The sequence below is a fragment of the Apostichopus japonicus genome, chromosome 10 (assembly GCF_037975245.1).
Source record: "Apostichopus japonicus isolate 1M-3 chromosome 10, ASM3797524v1, whole genome shotgun sequence".
In the NCBI taxonomy this organism is placed as follows: domain Eukaryota; kingdom Metazoa; phylum Echinodermata; class Holothuroidea; order Aspidochirotida; family Stichopodidae; genus Apostichopus; species Apostichopus japonicus.
In genome coordinates this window covers 9,998,933-10,017,019 of record NC_092570.1, presented here as the reverse complement: position 1 = coordinate 10,017,019, position 18,087 = coordinate 9,998,933, and the positions used below count along the sequence as shown (strand labels likewise).

General features: G+C 38.1%; 1 protein-coding gene across 1 annotated transcript in view; it reads left to right on the top strand.

Annotated features, from left to right (window-relative positions):
- The window catches only part of LOC139975023 (uncharacterized), a 44,157-nt gene that overhangs the window by 25,530 nt on the left and 540 nt on the right, over positions 1 to 18,087 (top strand). The window contains exon 16 of the mRNA XM_071982624.1: positions 17,624 to 17,664. Coding sequence (XP_071838725.1) covers positions 17,624 to 17,643 — 20 coding nt within the window. The 3' untranslated portion in view covers positions 17,644 to 17,664. The remainder of the gene's footprint in view (positions 1 to 17,623; positions 17,665 to 18,087) is intronic.

The following is an 18,087-nucleotide window of genomic DNA, read 5'->3' as shown; positions in this document are numbered from 1 at the left end:
TCTAGGGTTGTGCTTTATCCACATGTACTAACTTGCAGCTGTAGCATGTGATACCCATGTCTACTAGAATTCTCAAATAGTTATACAAAGGTTAACTCCACCATCCCTACTTTTGGTATTTTGGTATTCAAACTTAACAACAAAACAGAAACCAATAAATATTCCTCAATTTCCATGTATGGATCAACTTAAACAATAACTATGGCAATATTTTTGAGTTAGCTACTTTGCTAACTTTGGGAGTGTTTTGTATGAACTATTACTACCTCAAGCCCTTCCTGTAAAAGAAATATGAAGAGGAAAGAAAAGTATATTTTTAGTCTTTGATCAAGACCATTTCAGAAAACTTGCTTCCTGATAACATCATTACTTTCCAAATTGACAAAACTCTCCAAATATCTGGTTAACACCACCACTGAGTACTTGAGATATTGGTACAGGTCTAAATCGTTGCAAACCGAAGCCGCTTTAATTCCTAAACACCAGAAAATAACAATAAGCTGTGTTGACAGCTTCTGCCATCAAACCAAAGCGGACAAAAGCATTAGTATCTTCTATTTCCCTAATGATGCAACAGGGGCAAGAGCAGTGTTGACTTTAGAAGTTTAGATGCATTTTTGTGACAACAAAATGTGAGAACTTTGAAGGTTCTGGATTCCCCCAATGGAATGTATGTCTGTTTTGTGTGTTGCAATTCCTATAGAGAGGTAATAAGGAAATCAATTGAGATTCTCAATCTTAGTCACATGGTACAAGTGTCATATGCAAACATCTCTGTCTGCTATTGACAAGATTTGATGATCATGAAGGTAAGTGTTGGGCCTATTGACAACCAGATATAAAAATCTCTTGCATGTCTACAATCATAAATACTTTACCACTGTGTTATGCAAAGATGACAAATGTGCAAGGTGATTGAAAATAGTAGACTTTAGACCGGGATTGATCGTGATGTAATTGAAGGATGACTTTTTATTTTAAGTCAGACGCTCATTTGGCTTGAAGGAGAAATGTTAAGCACCACTATATAAATGTGCAACCGTTGTGGATTTCTGGCTTTTTTGCACATCTGTGCTTGTTTTGTACAGAGGTACATCAGGGATATTATTAATCTGTTACAGCATAGCAAAATTCGGTGTAAGCATGTTCCACAAATGGAAAGATGCTTAGCAGATTTTTAAATAAAATGTGTGATCCTCAAAAGTATAATGGTGTACTGGTCATCAGTTTGCCTGGAAATATGCTAGAAGTCTGTTAATGGTCACCAAAGTTCAAACTTGAAAAAGTAGGTTCCCGACACCTACCAAGCATATTGCCTTACTGAGATATACTAATTGAACCCTCCCGGATGACTGGGAGTGTCGCAACCCCCAGGAATGTACATTTGAAAAGTTTCTAGCAATTTTTAGTGTGCCAAATTTGGGCACAATACTGATCATCTTTCAAGTGTGGAATAGTTGTCTCTGGATATTAAATTTAATATTCTCATATGAAATGTGGCAATATGAAACAGTGAGAATTAATTCTGACTAGATTATATGGAAGATTAAAAGGTTGCATTTTGCATTAATTGGTACCAGACTCAATGTGAAATGTAAAGATAAGGTCTTTGAAAAGAATGGGTTATATTAATTAATTAGTCCACCACAATCATGCCAAAGGAAAGATGGATTTGCTAGATTAAGTGGTTAAAATTTTTGCAAATTCACAGTACCCACTTGTCTGTAGAAACCACATAGATATCTATTTTAGGTTTTCACTTTCTGTGGTGGTATATACTTAACAAAGCCAGCAATGACAGTACAGATCCATAGCAGCAACTTGTTTATATTGTGACACTGTGGTCACAGTGTGGTGTCATACGAGTAAACAAGCTTCCAAATTGTTACAGTCTATAACCAAACAGAAGTCTATTTGCGGTTTTCACTTTCTATGTTGGTTTATACTTAACAAAGCCAGCAATTAGGCACCTTGTTGTTACTATAAATGTCATGGTTATGCTTAAAGTCTCCATACAAGTTTGCTGATGAATTTCGGAAAGCAAACTTCCGAAGCAAATTCAATGTTTTTTATTCTAAATGAACTCTGACCAGGTGGGTTTAATGGAGATAAGCTGTCGCAATCGATAGAAAGAAATTTATTTTCTGTTGCGGACGATTTACCGTAAAATCACTGCGACCGCCATGCCTCGACAAATATTGTCGCCAACGGCGACTAGAATTTGCGACTGGCGAGCAAAAAATGCATTACGCTCGACATTTTGGCAAGTGGCTCATTCGCTCCCTGCCTTTATACGATAGGCTTACTATTAACTTGTGAGCCAATCAACAAAGGCCTATTGCCTAATGTTACACATCACAGTAGAATTATCGAGTGCACTGTTACAAGTAGGTCCTAAGGAACAGCTCTGTTCACCAGCTCGAAACTAATTTGATACTAATCGACGAAGTGATGCATGATAGGTGTAACCAAACTGGAAAACTACAAGCTTAAATAAATGCGTAACTCAAACGGGTAACGCATGAATATCATGTTTTAAACACTTTTGACGAAGCACAATTTAAATAGATCGTTTTTGCTGTAAACAACTAACAGTAACACTAAACCGCGATATCCTAAGTTAGGGCATACTACCTAGGCTTATATCACACAAACACTTTGCGAGAAAAAATGGCGAGTAAATTTAACGTTTTGGCGAGTAGAATTTTAGACTTGGTCGCCAGTTGGCGAGTAGTTTAAAAAAAATTTGTCGAGGCCTGGCGACCGCCCATATCAGAGTGTTCAATAAACAAAATGTAACCTATATATTTGATTCATCCACTCATAAGCCTAATGGTCGTGAACAGAACATAGAGATTTGATTGGCGCATGATCTGTTGGGCGGGGCTTGCAAATTTTTAGTGAAGTTTGTAGAATCTACGGACTCGTTAAAAAATCTGGCGAATTTTATTCAGCTCGAAGTGTTTAACGACAGATATTAACTCAATAAAAAAAAATGATTATTAATATGAAAATTGCTGGAAGGGTGTTTTTTTCACTGAGCTTTTATAAGGGCAGTAAGCTGGAAGGTCGAAATTAAATGTTGGCAAACACACATTGAGACTTTAACAAAGCCAGCAATGACTTGAACAAATCCATAGCAGCAACTTGTTTGTATTGTGACACTGGTTTCATACAAGTAAACAAGCTTCTATATCGTTACAGTTTTTAACCGCAAACTTTCTATGTTGGTTTATACTTTACAAAGCCAACAATGACAGTACCTTCTTATTATTATGTATGTTAATGTTGGCGAGGCACTGGAAATTAGCCGTTAACTAGGTATAAAGGACTGTCAACTTCGTTTCTCAAAATTTACTTTGGTACAGAACTTTATTCTCATGAAATTACCGGCATGAAACTTTCCCGGCAGGCTACAGAACATATAATGTACAGCTCTTTGACATCACAGTGTTTATGTCACAGGTAAAGGCCCAGTCACATCAGCACGTCTCTTCCTTCTCTTCATGACTTGTTCATAGTTCTTCATGTTGGCTTCAATGATAAGCATCTGTGCTTGTAAAACTGACACTGTGGTGTGAAGCTTAATCTTTCTGAAGGGTCCATGATGTAGGTGTTGACGGTAGAGGTTATAGGAGCAGAATGAGGCGTGGAAGGCTTGGAGTGGACAAGGTGGAAGTACGCTGCATCTCTGTTCTATGTCCGTCTGTTATACTTTTCTGGCCTGAGTTCTTCCGTTTCTTCCGTGTAATGTACGTTACCTATCTGTTCATTGTCAGTTCTATTCCTTTACACTTCCGTTATTTCTACGTTAGCGTCCGTCGAATATACGGTATTGGTACTGTACTTCTACGTTTCATCCGTTCTTTGTCCGTTAATGATCCGGTGAGCAATAGCAATAACCAGAGACGAACGGAGAAATACAGTATGCCAAACGCATAGAGAACGAACAAAACGCATGAGAAACTGATAAAACGGAAGCTTAACGGATTAGTAACGAATGAATAACGGAGACATTTTTCGGTGGATGTCCGTTCCAAGTTTTGTGCATGTTCAAAATCGACGCCGGACAAACCGGACCTCACCGTTAATGAAACGTAGACGGACGGAGGAGAACCGCAGACTAAACGGATACTAACGTTCATCAACGGAGTGCCATTTTTTGTCTTCGTTCCCTCCCCGTTATTTCAATCCGGAGAGATGTGACTGGGACTTTAATAGAAGACAGTAATGATGAGGGACGAACTGCGGTTATTTGGGCCATGTATTAACCAAACCGAAAACCATGGTAGCAAAAAAGTATGCGGTTTCGGTGCATGTTCTCTAAGTAGACATGACCAACATCTGCCATGCCATGCAAATAATGTGAGACCTGTAACAAACGATTGCTTAATCAATTAAGAGATAAATAATTACAATTAAAGGCATAATTACAATAAACACAATTTTACATTACATTCACGTTAGTAGTGAAACTGGACATTTGCAATAACGCCATATATCCAAGCTTTACTAATTAGGGTATGAGTATGATAAGAATAGACAATAACTGTTCGCTCCGTGAATACATATATAGTAATTAAACGTACAAATGACCATAAACCCCACGCCGATAGTATTTCAATATGCATAACTTACGGGATAATTGACTGGAGAAACCCAGTTTTGAGCAGCGGTTGGTTCTCAAGCTCTCTTACTCCCTCTGAAATGGAAATACACCGTAACCTCCATTAGTGGAACACACAGTAGCCCTGTCTTGTGGGAACACACAGTAACCAGATGTAACTGCTGAAACACAGTAATCAGACTTTCGCAGGAACACAAAATCACGTGTTAAACTTTTGAGGTCCGTCGTTTCTCCTTGAACGAAGCTTTAAGCGAAGAAACCTGCCCAAAGTGTACCCGTTTCTTTTATACTGACCTCGTACTCGGTCTGACCATAGGATAAAGGATTTAATACCTCTCTAGTTATCATTGGAATGAAAGTACACATGCAAGTTTAATACATACTCAAATTACGGTGCTCGGTCAGAACAGAACACTTAATAAACAAGAAACTTCCACTCGTGTCAGGTGACAGAAGGTTACTTGTGAATAGAAATTACATGATGTGTGACACATCCCCCTTCTTTATGAAGAATGTGTAAAAGTAAGATGGCCTGACGTTTCGATCCTAGCAGGATCTTCTTCAGACGCTGAATGACAAGTTACAGTAACAGAAGGGACAACTACACACAGAATACAGACAGGTTGATGATCTTTTAAAGCAGCATTTTGCGTCCTTTTCTATGATTTTTCTCAACCTCACTGACTCCACTATGCCATAACGACATACATAACCAGCTTATCTATTTAAATCTTCCTTCAAATGGTGGCATAAAAGTCGAAAATTTTGCAACTTTCAACTTTGTTTTTCTCCAAGATATTTTCCGTTGGGATCCCAATAAACCTCGCCCATAATATGAATATTTAAACACTACGAACGTCATTGACCAATACGTAATATAACACCATGCTTGATTTGTGTACAGTCTATATGGCAGTTGTACCAGGGAGTTCCATAACAACTCCCTGGTTGTACCAACGCTAAGTCTTGAATCTATTTTTAGCAACGGCTCATAACTTAACCTGCATCTCTGATTGGTTGAATTCAAACTAGTGGGTTTGGGGGAACTGTATGCGGTTAATTTTAAGTGTGGACTTTGTCGTGGACACTTTTCTCATTAACTGCAAATATCCTTAATTACTCGCCAATTAACGTTGTTGGCAGGGAAAAACTTGGCTAATATCTTAGTTTGCTGTTTTGTGATTGATATATGTAAAAAACTTGATAGACATGTCAAAAAATTAGAAAACGGCGACCAAACGCAAAATGCTGCTTTAAATGGAAGTTGACGAAACTTAAACACCGAGAAATCTTCAACATCCAGTTGAAATTATGAAGTACACCTCAAAATATCAGCGCCATATTTCATGGTTCCCTTAATTGCTTCAACTAGAAAGTTAATCGGTTGTAAGCAGAGTGCCCATCTCATGACTCTACTGTTCTTGACTTTTGTCTTTGTAAAATACACTAATGGGTAGTAGTTGGTTTCAAGAATAAATTAAGCTCCAAATAGGTACACCTGAAATTTCTCTCCTGCTTATACCAGTACAAGACACACCTCTATGGTGGAGTATGCAACCTCTCCCTAGGCTGTAGTTTGCCACTAGCGTAGTATACAGGGTGCTTTATCCCAGCCTCTTCCTGCATCAATACAGCAGCAATGCTGACGCCACTGGAATCCATATGCAGAATGAAGGGCTTACTAAGTTACAGTAGTCTGAGTATTGGAGCCGATGCCAACCTCTTCTTTAATGTCGCAAACGCATTCTCCTGAGGTTCACCCCACTCAACCCTAGCTGACTTCGGTCCCCTGGTCAAATCTGTCAGCGGTGAGGCTATCACAGCTAGACTGGGTATTAATACAAGCCCCATGAAGGACCTCACCTCTTTCTTTGTTTTTGGCCGAGCTGCATGGATCACTTTTGCTACTTTATCCGGCTGCGGTCTTAGCATGCCCTGGCCAACCATGTGACCTAAGAACTCTACTGAGAAACATTTGGTTAGTCTAGCCGTGAGACCTGCATCTCTAAGTCTCTGCAATACTCTATGCACTACCTCGATATGACTTGTCCAATCGTGTGTATAAATAAGCACGTCATCGATATTGACAACATTTAACAAGTCGCGCAATAGCATTAGCAGACGCATTGACCACGCCGAAAGGCATGACCTTAAAGTGATATAATCCACCACCGTGCGTTGTAAAGGCCGTTGTATAGCGATCAGAATCTGCTAATACCCTTTCTTCAGATCAATCTTTGGGAAGACCCTTCCCTCTGCAAGCTTTGTCATCAAATCCTCTGTACTTGGAATTGGTTTGGGATCAAACAACGCAATTCTATTGAGCTTGCAAAAGTCTGTGCAGAACCGATTTGTACCATCTTCTGTTTGCACTAAGACTATCGGAGAAGCGTATGCCAACTCAGAAGGCTCAATTACCCCCATCCTTACAGGGGCGTAGTGAGGAATTTGCCAAGGGAGGAGCGATAACTGTAGCAACTGTAGCAAACTATCTAAGCGTAGCACCACCATGTGTTGGCGCGAAGCGTACAAGAAAATTTTGGCCGAAAATGCCTCCCAGATCGCCGGAAATGGCACTTCCCAGGCCTTGTTAGTTGCATCTAAGTATTTTTTATTTTGAAATTACTAGCGATATCATAAAAAAATACAAAAAATATGCTCCCTCCCCCCGGCTACGCGCCAGCAACCTTAACAGTTAGTTTATCTCTGCTTTTACTGTAGACTCTGCACTAAATGGTAAAGGATACGGTTTGGATCAAGACTATAACTTGTTCGGTTGCTAGCGGCAAACTTTACTCAATGAGATTGGTGATGACTGGCTTATCCGTCAAGACATCCTGAAATCGCGACAACAACTCTAGCATATCCTTCTTTGATTATCACTCAATTCCGAATTGACCTGCGAATTATGGAATGTTTCCTTGCGCTCTGTGGAAGGCATGACAGTTTGCAACCTGTTTGACCCCTGCAAACTCATCGTCTTCCTCAACAGTCATACATGAACCTGCTCGTTCTAAGATGATACCAACCGACGCTACCTCCACGCATGCGCACTCTTGTCTTTCCAAGCACTTTTTCAATAGCGTGGAATGTTTTCACCTTCCTGTCCACATCTACTCTATAGTCGCTTTTACCGACCCCGGTGGACACAAGAAAAGGCCCCTTCCATTGCATGGTGAGCTTGTTGTGGTCTGTGGGCAACAAAATTAGCACTTTATCATCAACTTTAAATGTACGGTCTCTTGTTCATGCGTCATAGTACTGCTTATACCTATTTGAGGACTTGCTTAAAGGGTGTGAAGACTCACGCACAAAGAAACGTCTCATGCCGGTAATCTGATCTAGTTTCGAATGAGGTGTAACAGAAGTGTTAGACACCACCATCGATCCAAGAAAATACACACACAGCTTGCTACCATCGGTAATTAGACACTAGTGTACAATCAATACATACAGCTACGGTCAATACCCACAACACAGTGTATATAGCAGCGATGGACATCTCAGGTTTAGATAAAAGATAACAAGGTATCACGTTTCATTACTGTCTGCATTTTGTAGCGACAAGAAGAAAACGTCAATTGCAAGCAACGGAAAGTTAACTTTTTCTGAGCACAGCTAGCTGTTTGGGGCGAGCCTTCAATGCCTTTAACTCTTGCTGTGCTACAGTAGCTTACACGTTTCCTCTAATACGATTTTGCAAATCGACTACGTACTGATATGTGCTGTTAATCTCTTCCTCTTCCACTTCTCCTGTCCATAATTCTTTTAGAATACCTACCGCCTGCGCACGGTTTTTAGTAGTTCAAACGGTGAGAACCCAAGTGACTCATAGGGGAACTCCCTGTATGCAAATAGTATAGCGGCCAAAAACCTGTCTCAGTTGTGTGGCCTTTCCGCGCACATTCTCTTTAACATACATTTTAGCTTACTGTTAAACTTCTCTACTAGTCCATTGCAGATGGGATGGTAGGGGGTCGACATGAATTGTTTGATCTGTAGCAATCTACTCATTTCGAGCATTAGGCCCGAGGTGAACTGACTGCCCATATCTGTGAGGATTTCCTTTGGAAAACCCACTCTACTAAATATTTCTAACAGTGCTACAGCTACCCTTTGTGTTCCAATAATTGGAAGCACCACTGCTTCAGGAAATCTGGTGGTGTAGTCTACTATTGTCAAAATGTACCTATTCCGACGATCAGATACTGGCAAAAGGGGTCCAACTAGGTCAATAGCAACTCTCCGAAAGGGGGTATCGTTGAGGGGCATTTACCCAAGAGGAACTCTAGTCACCGAACCTTTCGATGCCGTTGTCTGGCAAATATCGCAGGAGGCACAAACAATCTGACAGTGCGCTGAATTCCAGGCCAATAAAATTGCTTGTCACCCTATCAGCAGTCTTCTTTGTGCCTAGGTGCCCTGAAAAAGGTGAATCGTGTGCCATAGTAAGCACGCTCTTTCGGCAAGCTTTTGGAACCACAAACTGACGAAATTCTTTGCCAATCTCGACCTCGGAAGACTTAAACTTTCTGCATAAGATAACATTGGACAGTTCATAAGAAACTTCGCCGCCCCCTCTTGACACCTCAACATCCCCACTGTTTGCCAGCCTATAGAATTTAACAAACTCTTGTTCAGTTTCTTGGGACTTTGACAACCCTTCTCTATCAACGCCAGGGTCGTCCACAACCTTGGTCTTAAGTAGACGCAGCACACACTCTTGCTTTAAATTCTTTGTGCGTGTCTCGATCCCACCGCTGAAAGACTCTTTTTCCGCAAACGGTTGTTTTGGCCGTGTATTAATCAAACAGAAAACCATGGTAACACAAAAGTACACGGTTTCAGTGCATGTTCTCTAAGTAGACACGACCAACATTTGCTATTCACGCTTAAGAATGCAAATAATGTGAGACCTGTAACATACGATCGCTTAATCAATTTAGAGAGAAATAATTACAAATCAAGGCATAATTACAATAAACACAATTTAATTACATTCACGTTACAGTAACAGTAACGTCATATATCCAAGCTTTACTTATAATGCTATGAGTATGATAAGAATAGACAACTGTTTGCTCCATGAATACATATAGCATCTAAGCTTACAAATGACCATAAACCTCACGCCCTGTCTTGTAGGAACACACAGTAACCGAATATAATTGGGGAAACACACAGTAAACTGACTTACACAGGAACACAAAGTCACCTGTTAAACTTTTGAGGTCGGTCATTCCTCATTGTACGAAGCTTTAAGGCGAAGATACTTGCCCAAAGTTTACCCGTTTCTTTTATATTGACCTTGTGTAGGTCACACATTCTGACCCTATTCTTGATCTGACCAAAAGATAAAGGATTTGTTAAAGATAACGGATTTGTCTCTAGTTATCATTGGAATGAAAGTACGTGCAAGTTTAATACATATGCAAATTACCGTGCTCGGTCAGAACAGAACACTATAAATAAGAAACTTCAGGTGACGTCAGGTGACAGAAGTTTACTTGTAAAGAAAAAGCACATGACCGTGTGACACAACAAAACTTTCACATGACGCATAACACAAAGGCTATACAGTATAAGTACAGTCCGACAAAATGTGGACGACTTTAATATTTTAACAGTCAAGTGGTTGCCTATCAGTATTGAATAGCTTTCACATATTTACTTTGACAATCAACAGTGCCAAACAAAATTGCAGAAGTCAGCTACTTCTTTCATACTTGCATTGTGTTCTTGCTTATAAGAGAGTGTACATCCTCTTTCACACCTGCCACCTCCGATTATGTTAACCACTGAATTTGCTGCAGTCCATGCACAATATAAACAAGAGCAAGCGGGAGAATAATTGGGTTTTCTCTGTGATAGTGTCATTCAGTTCTTTCAATTATACCAACTAAAATAAGTGAGAAGTTCTAGGCTTGAAGATGTGGAACAAATGTTTTCTGAAACCTTTCAATATCATAGGAATACTTGTTTCAAATTACCAAACAAATGTTCAAAGGGTTGTCATTTTGGAAGCATTGTGATCACTTTACATAACTAGCAATTATGGGACCCACTTTATAACCCTTTCAAACCTGCATTGAAGATACGGGAATTGATAGTAGATCCTGTTCCAAAGTTCAACATTTTGTGTTGATTTGCCACAATTTATTGAGTGCAAGAGTGCTTGATGGAAAGGTAACTGAATTGAATCAGCACTGGTCCTGGGGAAAGAAAAACAAATTCCCAAAAATAAACCACAGCAATATAGTTCATCTGTCCAAGAAAAGATGACTAAAAATAATATAGAAATGAACGAGCTGGAGCTTAACGGAATTTGAGGGCTGGGGATAAAATAACTGGATGTTGTTCACAAAGATATTATCAGTTGGGTTCATTGACCAAAATATAAGCAGAACTATAATACTTACATGCAGGGGTGGCGATTTGTTTCAAATATTGGGGGGACATTTGCTTGGGTGCAGGCGCGTAGCAATTTTCATACCCAAAATTGTTCACGCGCTTTGTGATATTTTGTATATATATATACATATGTATGTATGTATGTATGTATGTATGTATGTATGTATGTATGTATGTATGTATGTATGTATGTATGTATGTATGTATGTATGTATGTATGTATGTATGTATGTATGTATGTATGTATGTATGTATGTATGTATGTATGTATGTATGTATGTATGTATGTATGTATGTATGTATGTATGTATGTATGTATGTATGTATGTATGTATGTATGTATGTATGTATGTATGTATGTATGTATGTATGTATGTATGTATGTATGTATGTATGTATGTATGTATGTATGTATGTATGTATGTATGTATGTATGTATGTATGTATGTATGTATGTATGTATGTATGTATGTATGTATGTATGTATGTATGTATGTATGTATGTATGTATGTATGTATGTATGTATGTATGTATGTATGTATGTATGTATGTATGTATGTATGTATGTATGTATGTATGTATGTATGTATGTATGTATGTATGTATGTATGTATGTATGTATGTATGTATGTATGTATATATATGGTTACTGGTACAGTAGCTACAGCCCTATTTTCCTTTTTTATCGGCAAACCAAATTTCAATACGGATGCGGTCCGTCTAGCTAATTCACTGACATTTTTTGATGATATTTAGTAACAAATTGTGACACGGTTAGACAGGCGTGTAGAGAGGAATTTTCCAAAGGAGGGGCGAAGCTTGTAGGCAAACTATCTAAACATAGCGCCACCATGAGTTGGCCGAAATGCCTTCCAGATCGCTGGAAATGGCACTTCCCAGGCCTTGTAAGTTGCATCTAAGCATTTTCTTTATTGAAATTACTAGAGATTTCATACAAAAAAAATATGCTCAAGGGGGGAGGGCGGTGGCCACCTTCGCCACAAAGTGTCATTTACGTCATGCAGCACTTGTGAAAATATCCTTAATTTAAGAAGATAAATTAGATTTACATTCATTGTTTACATTCCATTGTAAAAAGTTTATCATTGTTGAAAAATGATACTTGATGACTGCGAATGTTAAAGATACCACCAACATCTTCTAAAGAGATCATTTTTGGCAGATATCAAGAAACCAACAAATTTGTCCTGATTTTGTTGTTGTTTGTTTTGTAGATCTGGCCAGAACCAGATCGTTTTTCATTTTAACGCCTGATAGATATTCGGTGCATATTTACGCTGGTGGATATTGGATGAAGTGAATCCCATTGATTCAATTCTCACTATGCTTTGTCCCGTTGTTGAGGTATAAAATATTGATATTGTTTCATGTGTTTGTAATTTGATACTGTGAATTGGTGAACAAGAACTCTGCAACTTCTTCAAGCACTTTGTAAACTTGAAAAATCTTGTCATTCAAACAAATAGAGCCTCTTATTGGAGCCAGTGGAGCTAAAGCCATTGCAAAGTGTCTATTTATCTGTCCATCAACATCATGAGATGCTGTTGCTCACCGCAGGCCATTTGCTCAGTTTTTGATGAAAGTTGTCCAAGTAGTTGTATTTAAGTAGGTCAAAGGTTGCTTTGGTAAAGGCATGTCCAAACATGAAATCCTAGAAAATGCTTCTCCCAAAGTCGTCAATCTGGTCTGGGATGAAAATTTTGTGCCAGTGGTAGGTCAAAAAGACTTGTACAAGGATAATAGGGCAAAGGTCACTTCAGGTAGTAATTAACTTTATAGCATATGAATCTTAAGTTTGACCTTAAGCTGATAACAATCAGAGGATAGAGGGTTGAAGGGAAGGACACAGTAATATATGGTCAAAGGTTATATGAAGCAATTAGCAGCCAAAACGGAAGAAAGCTTCAAACATGTATCTCTCCTAGAGGCTTATCTAGATTTGTGATCATCCATGATTTAAACATTTAGTCTTTGAAGTGACACAATATGCAGTCCTGTCACTCAGTTGATCTGCATTTGGAGTTAATTTCAGTCAGTGGATGGATTCTGTCAATCAACACAACTAGAATTTATATTTTCCTTGCTGGATATGAGACAATTTTTTCGGTCATTTTTGCACATGAATGTGGAGTTTTGGAGAGTGGGAAATAAGACCAAAGTCATGTCTTTTCAGAGAGAATATAAACCAAAGTGTATGAATTGTTTCTCATCCAAATGAAGTAATTTAATATGGAAGTTACTCATGAGCTTCCTTATTTAGAATGAGGTCAATGTTGTGATCAGCAGCAGTATCTCAAATTGGTCTATAATCTGTTGCACACAGACAATATGGTATGACTTTTTGGTTCCTTGCTTTAGCAAAAGGAACCTATGCAGTCAGGTTGGCGTGTGTGTGTGTGTATGTATGTATGTATGTATGTATGTATGTGTATGTGTGTGTGTGTGTGTCTGTGACACTTGCTTGGGTACGCTCTATCTCAATAAGGGAATGTTAGATTGAGGCCAAACTTGGACTATAGATCCGCCATATGGAGAAGGTGTGCCCTATTGTTTTTGGTGCCCACAAAGGTCACCAAAGGTCAGTTATGGTCCAAAAACCGAAAATATTAAAACTGCAATAACTCCCAGTGCCAATGTGCGACAAGATTGATATTTTGGGACAAGTTGTGAACTGGTTAGGGGAGCATTTTCAAACTTAACGGTCATGTGATCCGAGGTCACCAAAGGTCAATTAATGATAAAAAACTAGTATTTTTGCAATAACTTGAGAACGAAATGTCTGTTAGGGTTGGGAGTTGCCTCAATGTAATCCAATTGTCGACCCGCATCTGGGTGACCCTTGACCTCAATTTGACCTCTGTTGACCTTTTCGTGTTTTTGGGATTTTTACAGTTTCGATGCTATTTTCAGATGTCAAAGGTACCTTCTGATCATAAATGTCAATAGGTTGACCCCGTGTGACCTTTATGTGCGAAGTTATATGGGGTCAAAGTTTTTCGGTCAGAGTTAGGATGGTTGTACAGACTTTTCGTTTTGTTTTTTGGAATCAGGAGATTAAACTACATCTGAAACCAAGGTCAAAAGGTCAAAGGTCACATTAGAAAAAATGTGCTTATTTTGGGAGGAAACGAGCAAAAAAGAAAATGTTTGGTTTTGATGCTAGATTTGGATATCAAAGGTACCTTCCGATCAAAAATGTCAATTGGTTGACACCCGTGTGACCTTCGTGTGCGAAGTTATACGAGGTCAAAGTTAATTTTCAGACATTTAATGCAACAACTCCCAGTTCCAAGGTGTGACATGGTTGATATTTTTGGACAAGTTGCAAATGGTATAGGGGAATATTTTCAAAGTTAACGGTCATGTGATCCCAGGTCACCAAAGGTCAATTAATGTCAAAAAACTAGTATTTTGGGGATAGAAAATGGGCAAGGAAAAAAATGTTTGAATTTTTATAGTTTGATGCTCTAATTTAGGTCTCATCAATCAAAAATGTCAATAAGTTGACCCAAGGTGACCTTTGTATGTTAAGTTATATGAGGTCAAAGTTAATTTTCAGACATTTAGTGTAATAACTCCCAGTGCCAAGGTGTTACACAGTTGATATTTTGAGACAAGTTGCAAATGGTATAGGGGAATATTTTCAAACTTAACGGTCATGTGATCCGAGGTCACCAAAGGTCAATTAATGATAAAAAACTAGTATTTTTTGCGATAACTTGAGAACAAATTGTCCGTTAGGGTTGGGAGTTGCTTCAATGTAATCCAATTGTCGACCCGCATCTGGGTGACCCTTGACCTCAATTTGACCTCTGGTGACCTCTGGTGACCTTTTTAGTGTTTTAGGGATTTTTACAGTTTTGATGCTATTTTCAGATGTCAAAGGTACCTTCTGATCATAAATGTCAATGGGTTGACCCCCGTGTGACCTTCATGTGCGAAGTTATATGAGGTCAAAGTTAATTTTCAGACATATAATGCAATAACTCCCAGTTCCAAGGTGTGACAAGGTTGATATTTTTGGAGTAGTTGCAAATGGTATAGGGGAATAGTTTCAAACTTAACGGTCATGTGATACAAGGTCACCAAAGGTCAATTAATGATAAAAAACTAGTATTTTTGCAACAAATTGAGAACAAATTGTCCGTTAGGGTTGGGAGTTGCTTCAATGTAATCCAATTGCAGACCCGCATCTGGTTGACCCTTGACCTCAATTTGACCTCTGGTGACCTTTTCGTGTTTTGTGGATTTTACAGTTTCGATGCTATTTTCAGTCTTTAAATGTACCTTCTGATCATAAATGTCAATGGGTTGACCCCCATTTGACCTTCGTGTGCGAAGTTATTTGAGGTCAAAGTTAATTTTCACACATTTAATGCAATAACTCCCAGTGCCAAGGTGTGACAAGGTTGATTTTTTTGGACAAGTTGCAAATGGTATAGGGGAATATTTTCAAACTTAACGGTCATGTGATCCAAGGTCACCAAAGGTCAGCTAATGTTAAAAAAGTAGTATTATGGGGGAGAAAATGGGCAAAGGAAAAATGTTTGAATTTTTTACAGTCATGCTCTATTTAGGTCTCACCGATCAAAAATGTCAATTGGTTGACCTCCGGGTGACCTTTGTGTGTGAAGTTACATACAAGTTCAAAGTTAATTTTTTGACATTTAATGCAATTAAATCTCAATGCCAAGGTGTGACATGGTTGATATTTTGGGACAAGTTGTGAATGGGGTGGTGGAACATTTTGAAACTTAAAGGTCATGTCATCTGAGGTCACCATTGTTATCATATCTGTTGACACGCTTGTAGGTCTCTTATATTTCTTACATTTGCGACGCCATATTTAGATCTCAAAAGTGCCTTTTGATAAAAAATCCGGTCACATTTTGTGATCACAAAAGTGTTGGCTATAGTGTTGGTTACTTTATGGGAACATGTAGGACCACAATTACTTGGACTATTTCAGCCCAATCTTGCTCGATAATATTATGTGTATTGTCATATACCCCAAGCAAGGAACCACAGTGCCCTTGGGCTCTTGTTGTCTTTCAGAAAGAAGTAGTATGCTTCCAAACTTCACATTTGTTATATTTAGTCGGTAATGAAACATTACAGAGGATACTGTTTCATAACAGGAAGCAATAAGGTTTTTTGTTTTAAAGTTCATCATCACCGTAATTAGGTGAAAATTGTTGGGAACTCCAAAGAAAATTGACATATAATCCTGAGGACACTGGTTTGAATCTTGTCCTAGCCAACAAAAACAAAAATTTACTTTCAAAATGCTGTTAATTATTTAGTGAATTTTTAGTTGTCGACTAACTTTAAGTTAGTCAGTATAGGCCCCAAATTATAGCACGCTATAATTGCTAAAAGTTTTCAAAAAGTACTTTCCTGGAGGTCTTTACTCTCCAAATTGTTCTCAGATATTTTTAAGGAACACAAAAGATGACTGAATGTCCCAGTGAGGAAAAATTTCCTCAAAAGGTGTAATAAAGACAGTTAAAGAATTTTGACAAAAGGTGACCATATTTGAATATCTAGCGTAGTTGAACCCATACAGCATACCTTTAAGATTTTTCAAAGTAGTTAAATACTTTGAAAATTTGCACTAAGGATAAATTTAGGCATGATTTTGATATTTTGTAGATCTTTTAAGGAACACTCATCAATCCACGTTGTACCTAGGTACAACGAGGAGCTCCTAAACCACATTTAATTTTTGAGAAATTACCCTTTAAACAGTTGAGGTTCATCAGATAAAGTGACTGGACCTTGTAGTCTACTACACAAACCATTGGATCAGTGACAAAGGACATATTTATAATTTGTTACAAATGTTCCAAGGACAAATGGTATTGAAAGTCATCCAAGGATACTCTGTTGTAAGTATGAAGTTATAAGAACATGCTTTTGTTGAGTTACTACGGTATATATAAAAAACAAAATGGAGAAACATTAAAAATATAAAGACATACTTCCAAAGTTGTCAAGAAATGTGAGAAGCTATTTGAAATGATTCTAAACTACCTCAATTAAAACCACTAGAGAGGTCTTCACCACAAGAATGTACTATGTTGACAACTGATAACCACTATTGAGAGGTCTTCACCACAGGAATGCACTCTGTTGGCAACAACTACTTTTTACAAATGTCAAGCATGAATGACTTTTTGTTTACAGCTGCAGTATCCAATAAAACTTGATTATATATAGTAGAGAGATAATAAGATATTACTTAAGATACACTTGTATCTTAAGTAATATGTTATGTTGTACAACAAATAAGAAAGGGGCTCTTTTCACCTCTGTGACCTCATTCTCATTAGTCAAAATAATTGCCTTCAGTTAGCACTTCACTTTGGAGGATAGGGATGGATGGTTATGGGAGGGTGGGGAGGGGGGAGGTTAATGGAAGATGTAGCAGATGAGAGAATTGGCTGTGCAAACTGTTTCTTCCATGGATGTTCTCATGATTGCAAATTTATTTTTGGGCATTCAAAAAGAATTAGGTTTGTAATATTATATAATAATAATCAATGTCTCTCTCCCCTCAACAGGCGTAAGGTATGCTTGCTGAGTGTTTGAAAGATGTGGCGGGGTAAGTACACTCCATATCAATGATTCGTTATAACTACCAAATAAGACTGCCAGGATTTATTCATTTCAATCTGCCTTTTTCTCTGATTTGTTTTGAATGTGATCTCTGCATAGTATTTTTAAGATACATTGATTATACTTGATTACAAAATTAGTTAGAACTAGCAAAATTGATAATAATATTAGTTAAAGCTAGCAAAATGATAGTACTTACTAAACCTAGCAAATATGATATTAGGTAGACCTAGCAAAATTGATAATAATATTAGTTAAAGCTGGCAAAATGATAGTACTTGCTAAAACTCATATGATATTAGGTAGACCTAGCAAAAATGATAACAGTAGCTAGAACTAGCAAAATTAATAATAATATTAGTGAGACCTAGCAAAAAAAAAGCAAAACTGGGTACGTTAGCTAGACCAA